The sequence below is a fragment of the Lineus longissimus genome, chromosome 18 (genome assembly GCF_910592395.1).
Source record: "Lineus longissimus chromosome 18, tnLinLong1.2, whole genome shotgun sequence".
Classification (NCBI taxonomy): domain Eukaryota; kingdom Metazoa; phylum Nemertea; class Pilidiophora; order Heteronemertea; family Lineidae; genus Lineus; species Lineus longissimus.
Genome location: NC_088325.1, coordinates 3,669,152 through 3,679,196, shown reverse-complemented (window position 1 = coordinate 3,679,196; position 10,045 = coordinate 3,669,152). Strand labels below are relative to the sequence as shown.

Here is a 10,045-nt window from a genome sequence, read left to right as displayed (position 1 = left end):
AGCAGGTGTTTTCTGGTTGGATGTGACATTGTCTTCAAGAAAATCAAACCGTTTTGACTGACATCTTCAAAAAGGTACTCCGAACAGGGCAGCGCAGGTATTTGTTCTAGGTGGATGTGACATTGTCTTCAAGCATATCAACCACTTTCTATAAAGTCTTCAAAGCCGGTTTTACAACACTTGTTAATGTGACAGGTCTTGAAGTCAACCAAACCCTTCTGAACGACGTCTTCAATTAGGTTACCCGAAGATGCCTGGTGGCGTAGGCATTGTAGGGCGGGGAGGGAGCTCGGGCAGTGTTAAAAAACCACTTCCACGTAAAAGATTAATTTCCATTGAGGTCACCTAAGCTGTAAATACTGGCCACTCTGCACTGCCCAAAAGTACTGTAGAAAGGAAAAATTTCGCATCCAGGATATTTTCGTGAATTTGTAGAGTAGACCATGCTCATGAAAATATTCTGCCGCGAAAATCACTTGCTTAGCAAAAGTTCCATGTCATTGTTGTCATATCTCCAAAGGCATTGCATCCAGCTAGGCCCTATGTAGATCTAAGCTTTAACAATAAAGAGGTGATAAATTTGAGACCGTGTATACCCATGGCAATTAGCACATATGCAATTAACATTAAACAAAACAAACACAAATTCCACACCCTTTCAATACATTGAGACCTATTGACAGTGGATTTGAGTATAATTTATACACACACACTTCAGCACCTATTCATTAGCAGTACTTGCAGCTCTTAGACGAAAACAATTCTTGACTTGCGAAAATATTATGCCGTGAATATGTCCATCAGCCGGCAGTCGCGAAAATGTTATGCCACGCCAATTTTCTGTTCTACAGTAACTAGAAATGAACTATCCCGGGCTAATATCTTCATACGACTATACAATTAGCATTACACCAGTCAAGCACGTGCTGGCTGGGGCGCGTAAACAATTTTGATTGGTTTTGCCGAGGCCGAAATTAGGCCTATAAAAAGCTTATATACCCTACAGTAAAACAAGGGTAACGGTGGTTGTGGTGAGAGGGGGGAAGCAAGCTGCAGGCACGGCAAATCCATAAAACAAATCATCAACATCCTCCTTTAGTAACGAGCTGAATGATTGGCTGTTAGTGATTCTTAGAACACACCCAGTATAAAGGCTAGATGCCCGTCATACATCATCAACAAAATGATTCAGTAACGGGCTTAATGTTTCGTAAAATACACATGTTATGAAGGCCAGATGCCAATCATACATATATCACAATTGTATGGAGGATATTACGTTGGCACCCGAGTTTGGACTTGGCGTCACCCTGGTAGCCCAACACCAGCATCATTACCAGTATGGCAGATAATCCAGAACGACTCTATGACATCTTGATGCTGCTTCCTGCCTCCTAGCAACGTGTTGCATCAGTCAGCACGAAGATGATCACGGCACAGAGGGCTCTCTCGGGTCTTATCATAATTAAAATCAAAATAGTATGAAAACTCTATCAGATTTTGAATTTCTTATTTTATGTGCAATATAATGATTTAAACTACTACTGTGGAGTAGAAGATGACTGGGCTGCCGACAGCTTGGTAATAATGTCGATAATAAGTCTGTTGATCCTTTAAAAAGCACTCGAATGTGTATTTGGGAAAATGCCAGGTTATGACTTTGGTCATGTTGATATGGCAGGCAAAGAATCAGTTATATGTTTGTTCTGTGATAAAAAACCATTGACATTGACTAAAAATACCAAAACGAAAATGATGTTACACGATCAGAGACTTGACCCTTGATTTAGATTTTGAAGCTTGTACTATAATGAGAACAAAACAGAATTCATGAAAAAGTATTTTTCGTAGTTCTTAGTTTCCATTGCACTACCAGTGGAGCGAGGTGAATTGCACTTGTTGTCAAGAAATACTAAAAACTCTGAATTCACCACCATTAAAATCTGAAAAATGTGGAGTTTCTGGTGAAAAAATCTGAAATGGGTCCTGTAGGGTTGGGCAGCTCTGCAGTAGGGGTGATGGACAACTAGTTCTTCTGCAGGGAAAAAAGGCGACAGATAGTAACCCAGCTACATTGGAGGCCTTATCCCAAGTTGAACTGTGCACGCTGCTGGTGATGCTGGAGGAAAGAGGGCCAGTGTACCTGCCGGAGCCAAATTGCTCTTCTGATGTAAAATGAACAAGAAAATGAAGAACAAGATGATCTCAAGCAGAGGCCAGTTCAAAATTTGGTCCAAATCAAGAGGAATTGTTATCGAAAGTTTGAAGCACTGTATACTACAGTCCAAATCACTATTGACATCCGTCCTGCTTCTCGTCAGTGACAAGACACGTACCCGCGACACACCGGGGAGTTGCGTGCCACTGACACACCAGTGCTTACATGTATCTCTCTATGTTTGCGTTTATTACACGTGACCCTTTGTGCTGGGTAGCATGTTACTGACGCGCAAATTACCTACCAATGACGAGGTTAACAGTATGTCTGGACATGACTGCAGCAGACCGTCAGTAACGTGCTGGACAAGGAAGAAGAGAAGGAACAGACATGGTTCATGGAAAGGCTACAAGAGTGGGGCATCTGTAGGGATGATGGCGGACATGTTCTTCTGCGGGGCGAGAAGCGATGGATAGCGACCCAGCTACGGATGGGTGTCTTATCCAAAGCGGGACTGTGCACGCTGCTGGCGATGCTGGAGGGATGGGGGCCAGTGTACCTCATCTGCGGGGATCATCACAGGCACCTGCAACAAGGACCAGTCATTGCTGCAACCTGCAATAAATGTCAAACCCAACAATTACCGTCTTATACCCAGACGGAATATTTCAACCCCATTGCGTTGATAATTTCGCACGTTGCTCCTACAAAAATAGCTCGTCAATCACGCAAGTGATCCAGGCAAGAGTGAAACTCTGATTTTATTTGGTCAATCAATTTAACTTATTTATTGTTTTCAAGTGGTTGTTTTGTTTGCTACACAAAGAACTGATCTGATAATTTGAAAATCAATTTTTTGGTGCCAGATTAATCACCTGGCTGATTAGGACTTGTCTAGTTTCCAAGTCTGCTGATGCATCATTGACATTCTGCCAAATTATCTCAATTGAATTGAACTAATTTTGATCCAACATCTCAAAGGTGCAATTACTCTTTTTTTCAAGTCTATGATATCTTGGACTTTCTGATGAGTGATGATCTAAGTGAAAGTGATCTATATCCTTGCCATGCAGGAATCCGATTCAACGTGAGGGTGGACTGACTGGCAGGAAATGCTGCAGCCTTTGGCAATCTGGACATGACTGCAGCAGACATTGTAGACACGATCGTCGGAAACGTGCTGGAAAAGGAGGAAGAGAGCGAACAGTCATGGAAAGAATACATGAGAAGGGCATCAGTAGGGTTGATGGTGGAATTGTTCTTCTGCGAGGCAAGAAGCGATGGATAGCGACCCAGCTACGGATGGGTGCCTTATCCAAGCAGGACTGTGCACGCTGTTCGTAATGCTCGAGGGAAGATGGCCTGTGTACTTGCCGGAGTCACATTGCTCTTCTGATGTTAAAATGAACAAGAACATGTAGAACAAGATGATATAAAGCAGAGGCCAGTTCAAAATTTGGTCAAAATCGAGGGGAATTCTGATCAGAAGTTTGACTTACTGCATACACGTACTATAAATCACGAATTATTCGTGTTTCATTTTTTTTCTTATTTACCAATCTCAAAAATGTATGCTGTCAAAAATCAATCTGATTGAAATTACTGTTACAGGGTTGTCAAAACACTAAAATAAAATACGCAAAAGTTAATGGGCGAAGTAAGATTTTGGGGTCTAGGGGACTGTTTTCAGTCACGCATGGCAGACCCGAATCTCCTAGCATCTTCATTGGTAACAGTTGATGAGTGATACTTTCACCGTGGACTGAGTCTGCCTTGGAAGTTTGACCTATTGCGCACTATAAATCAAGAATTATTCGCGTTTCATTTATTTTCACATTTACCAATCTCAAAATGTATGCTGACAAAAATCAATCTGATTGAAATTACTGTTATAGGGTTGTCAAAACACTAAAATAAAATACGCAAAGGTCAATGACAAAGTAGGATTTCGGGGTGTATGGTACTGTTTTCAGTCACGCATGCAGACCCTAATCTTCAAGCCGCTCCATTTGTAACAGTTGCTGAGTGATACTTGCTCCATGGACTGACTCGGTGTACAGTAATTTAGACAAAAGTTTATTAGACAACGGTGTTTTCCATGCTCTTGCCTCGCTGAGGTGGTGTGCTCCTCAAAGACTGATCAGTCATCATGAAGCCTCTCAAAGAAACCTAAATAAATAAACCTGTTGGTCATCAAGGACACTAGCTCCTTGAGGCCTACAATCGGTCGTCTAAATGCGATCTCATGTGGACTAAATCTTTATATGCACGCATGCTTAGTGGTGCTAAATTGGTGTTGTCACCGCGACATCCTGCGGATTATTGGTGGAACCAAAAAAAAAAAATCCACATCAGTCCTCATAGCTGTTGAGCGTCTAAACAGATACATTTGAATGAGATCACATCCGGTCTGGAATGGGGTTCGATCCGATCGGATGAATGCATTCTAATGCGGTCTTTTTGGATAGCGTTTAAATGGCCCTATAAAGGACAGATCATGTAAATATAGATTAAGGTGCTACTCCCACTCACAGACGGAGAAACAGACCAGGATAGGGAGTATGATTGGCTGGAGCTGGTAGGCATGCAAGGCTGATAAGAGGAATAATTGCATATTGACTGGGAGTTACTTATTCTTACTTCCCCAGGGGGGGTGGGGTCGGCCGACTCCCCAAAACTCAAAAGTCGACCAAAACATCCAAGTTGCATCACAACACCCTCAAAACATTGTTGGAGGCAGACAATTTCTGTTAAAAACTGCAGCGCCATCTATATAACTACAAACTGCCTTTAACGTGATTTCAAATGGTTTCCAGGTCACAGCCACATGATCGTGGCAGTCGGTTGCGAAAGGGTTAAATGGCTCTGGCTCTCCGGGCAGGAATCCTCATCATCCTAGTTTGATAATAAAAATAATAATAATAATAATCTGTATTTATTATACCTTTCATGACCATCAGGTTTGAAAGCAATAAACAAAACATTTAAACAACATTACAATACATTAAAATACATCGCAATAATGTTGAGTATAAGACAGTTAATAAATGCCTGAAGGATTGGAATAAATTCCTGAAGATAAGTTTGGCATGTTGGTTATTATCTTTCACTACATGTTGGATATATTTAAGAATTATTACAAATGTATTAAACAACAATGATATTCGACCAATCTCACTTATACACCGCTATTGGAAGTTTTTCTTCTAACAACAAGTATCTGTTTGTTCTGAGATGAACAAGTCCGTGGTCTAACCTTACTTTTTGTAAAGACTTCAGTATAGTGTCCTTAATACTTTGCTTCCTAAACAGATAGGAACCAATAGGCACAATATGACAAGTTCAGAGCCATATGGTAGTTTGGGCCTCACAATGGTATCAAACATATGTATCCAAACCCCCCCCCCCCCCCCCACCCGCGTCCTTTCTTCAGTATTCTATAGAAGGGTGATGAAGGACTGTTCATTACGATATCATAGTTGACAGACAGTAATTTCAATCATATAAAGGATTTAATACTTGACATTTCAAAACACATCTTCTGCTCTTTCCTTGTCCAGCTTTTTGAAAGAATCACAGTGAAGTATAAAATATCACAGAATTTATTGTTTATGCTAATACAAAGTGCATAAATTAAACCATAAGGGCACCTGAGATTAAAATGCTTTGTATTAAAATTTTGTAATTATTCTACAATATGCATGTGACAGTAAGATCCTACTACCAGCAGAAATTCCTCTAAGCCTAATACCTGGACGGACTGCATTTCTCTTCTGGGGAGGAAACTTATTTTATGCTATTTACAGTTTAATCACAGTATTGGACGGGAGATTATCATTACAATTTACGATATTCAACTAAACCAAAAGTCACTGTTATTTTGGTCAGTTTCTGAACCTTCATTGGTCTTAGTATTTGACACAATGGCATGAATTTCACGCAATGACTCTTTACAATATTCTTATCTGTATCAATAAATTTTCACAATATATAAGACCTGATTGGTATGTATGAAAAAAATAATGCTTTTTTAAGGCATCACTGCGCTGTCCTGCTTTGATATGCAGAAAAATTGAGAAGTTTATTTTTGGAGTTACTCAGGCCTTATATCTATTTTTATATCATTTTACATTACTGTAACGTGACGAGACGCGACGTGTTTCCAATCAAGTGCATGGATCTATAGTATGAGTGACTTTACTTGTTTCATCCTTGGCTACCTGTCTAATTCGTACAACATTATTATTGGTATATGTGTATAACACATGAAGTTCATCCCCAACATTCTGGGTGTTACATATCTAAAGGACCGCTGTATATTCTTCTGTCGTCCAGTTTCAATATCGAAGTTAAAAGTTATGAGCTGACAATCAGATTTTTGTTATTACCTTCCAAACAACAACATTTGAGATGAGAGATAAATATTTCTCTCTACTGAAGTTGCGATTAGCGATGTTGTTTGTAGCCAAATTCTCTGGGGTGTGGTTGATATCAGCAGTAACTGTGGGTTTGTCTCCGCATGTTGGACTGCCACTGTTAATGCTCCTGTAAAGAAGAAGAAATCTTTGTCACTAATGAATAGTAGGTCAGTTATTTAGAAGATTATTATTTCATCCCGTCTTGTGGGAGGAATACTCTCTGGAGAAAAACGCCTCCTAGTGTGCAGAGCGAACACTGAAGAAGAAAGATGAGGAACTCAGGGGAACCAGAATTGGCCAGGCTAAAGGACCATGCTGCCATCTAAGCCCGGCACCCTCAGAACTAGTCCTGGGGTCTTTATATTTACAAAACATGTAAAAAACTTTATTTTTGTAAAGAGAAGGTTCATGACTTTCATGTTTATTTCATCTGTCTGTCCACACATGTTTTGATAGGTAGGCCTCAGATTAAGTGTCATGCCTTACAATGCAGGGAAGAAAGAACAGTAACAAGTGTCTGTAACGTGCACACAAACGTAGCTAATCAGCTCATGGGGCGACTTGAGCTTGTTGTCTCTTCCATTCGACTATTGTACTCTCACATGTCTGAATCTGAAAACTCACTCTGATAAGCTGCTAACGATAATTTTCGAGCACAGCAATTATGATGATTGCTGTGACAAGCCAAGGAGATAGTGCTGTTGTCATGGCTGCAGAAGCGACTTCAACCATTTTGAGCTGAGGTGGACCTGGGTTTACTGGAAAGTAAAATACATGTAAGTCAATGACAATTCAAGACATCAATACCATTGAAGATGATATGCATGCATAAAAAACCTACCGGCTATGTGTGAAAACACAATCACCCTTCCACCACGTTTTGAACGACGGTCAGCCATGTTTTAAACACCCTCAGTTATGATACACCAGCAGTAGTCGCAAGTGTTCACTGCTGTGCACCCTACGTGGAGCATAGAAAATGTGTGTCACTTCACACAAATGCAGCAAAATTACACTTGCACCCCCTTGCATTCATTTCTTGAATAGGAAATCTTCCTCATCAGACAGCCTTCAATATACTCATGGTATTTATACACCTAAAGGACGACATTGTGAGATGCTTACCAACATTATTGACAGCTATTACTTTTGAAACCTTTGGCTCTCCATTAACATTTTCTGCCGTACAGGAAATGTTGTATTCTTTTCTCTTCTTATCCATGTCTGTGCTAATTAGTATCACTCTGCTCTCAGTCCGTTTCTGGCCCTTCTTGGCCCCTGAGCAGTCCAACTCTGTGACTGACACGGTGCCATTAAAGGGTTGCTGGAAAATCAGTGGGTGATGGTTAAGCTGAAGTGTCTATTTCACCTCAATCACTTATTGTGGAACCTTCCTTTAGCGAACACCATTCTAACAAGGACACCCCCACTTTTTAAAATACTGCACTGGTACCAAAAGGTTGTTTCCTTATAAATGTACAGGATTTTTTTTCCAGATTCTTAATTAGAGACAGTATTTCCCAGTAGGCTGTCCCTATAAAGAAGTGTTTGATATGATCTTATTATAGAACAAAAGGCTCATTTAAAAACTGCACAGTAGCTTTATCTTAAAGCTGAAGTGCATGCACAAAACAAGAGCACCATGCGGCAATAGTAAGAAATTCAAACGACCGAAAGACCCTTCTGAATACGGTCTGAAACATGATAGACCTCCAATGCTTCGATGTGCTTGATTTCACAAACCAGCGAGCCGTGGGACGATGCTGACCTTCGCAGAGAATTCTGGAAGGAAAAGAATAAAAAGGTCCTCTCATTGGGACTCGAACTCGATACCTCTGGTTTTATTTGCCAACACTCTTATCCTCAAGGCCACTGGGCTGCTTGAAATGCCTGTCGTTTTATACGCCTTTATAGAATGTGCAAACATTTGTGTGTAATCTTTCTTCAACATCTTTGAGCGGCTTCCTTTGGGAAGAAAGTCATTTTTTCTTTGGTGTGCATGATTATGTATGCGGAGTCTACGTTTTCTCTTAGCAATGTTCACCTTTGTTTTGGTATCTTCTTCTATTACATGAACTTGAGATAATTTCTTGTTCATCTCTCAAAAATAAAGCGTAATCGCCAGTCATATAAGATATATTTGCTGGCAGCAGTTCACAAGAAAGCCCCCCTAGCTCAGACGGTTAGGGGGCCGTCTCCAAATTGATTTCGTTTCAAACGCGTTTGAAACGTATCTAAGATCGTTTGAAATTCGTTTGAAATGTGAACAATAAAAACTCACCAAAACGATCTTGAAACGTTTGTAAAACGATTGTCAAATGCTGGCCCTACCGTTTTTTTCCCGTTTCATAAGCGTTTGAAAGCGAACGCAATTTCGTTTCACCCTAAACGAACTTCGTTTGAAGAGCGTTTGAAATTCGTTTGAAGAACGTTTAGAAAAGCGTTTCATTTTCGTTTCGTCAAAAACGGCATTGCGCAATTTGTCAGCAAACGCGTTCCAAACGCTTTTTCGTTTTCTTTCAAATAGTTTCCGTGAAAAAGAAAAATTCCTGCCGTTTGTGTTCAAACGAATTCCAAACGGCTGGAGTTATCGTAAAAATCATGAAAATGGCGACCTGTGCAAAACGAACGGTAACCGGAAAAATGCTGACCGACCGACCTACCGACCTACCAACCCAAGGTTTCGTAGTTGAGTCTCAGGTCTCATAGGTCATATGTTATAGCTGGGTTGTATTGTTTTGTTGGAAATGCGTAGGGCAGGTTGTGACATTATTTTGCTTTTGGGAAGGTAGAAAAGCATCATGTCTTCACTGCATTACTAAAGTATTGAACTAGAACGAAGTACGTTTCAAGTTCGTTTGATAGTGCGTTTTCCATTCGTTTGAAACGAAGTTCGTTTCCAGTTCGTTTGAAACGGAAGTGCGTTCGACAATCGTTTCGTTTGACAATCGTTTGACGTGCGTTTGAGATCCGTTTAGTGCGATCGTTTCGAAATCGTTTGGGAAGCGTTCTGATCGGGCGTGTTCGTTTGGGAGCGTTTCGAAATTTTCGTCTGCGGTGTGCGTTTGTTTTCAAACGCTTTTCAAACGGCTGATAAACGGCAGATAAACGGATGATTTTCGTTTGAATTTCGTTTTAGAATAAACGCTTTTTGCCCGTTTCAAACGCGTTTGAAACGAAATCAATTTGGAGACCCCTTAGAGCGTTCATATTCTGAGCCCGAGTTCCCGGGTTCGAATCCCTGGAGAAGATTTTGATATTTTTCTCCGAGACTGTCCACATCGTCCTGTGGCTTGCTGGTTTGTGAAATCAAGCGCATCGAAGCATTGGAGGTCTGTCATGTTTCAGGCCGTATTCTGAAGGGTCTTTCGGTCATTTGAATTTCTTACTATTGCCGCATGGAGGTGCTTTGGTTTTGTGCATGCAGTTCAGCTTTAAGAGGACAATATATAGGCTGCAGCTAGGCAAA

General features: G+C 40.7%; 2 protein-coding genes across 12 annotated transcripts in view; one reads left to right on the top strand and one right to left on the bottom strand.

Moving 5' to 3' along the window:
- LOC135502527 (caldesmon-like) overlaps window positions 1-10,045 on the top strand; it is a 272,930-nt gene that overhangs the window by 76,988 nt on the left and 185,897 nt on the right. The window lies entirely within an intron of this gene.
- LOC135502401 (uncharacterized) overlaps window positions 5,078-10,045 on the bottom strand; it is a 98,994-nt gene continuing 94,026 nt past the window's right edge. Inside the window, exon 15 of the mRNA XM_064795207.1 lies at window positions 5,078-6,703. Coding sequence (XP_064651277.1) covers window positions 6,695-6,703 — 9 coding nt within the window. The 3' untranslated portion in view covers window positions 5,078-6,694. The remainder of the gene's footprint in view (window positions 6,704-10,045) is intronic.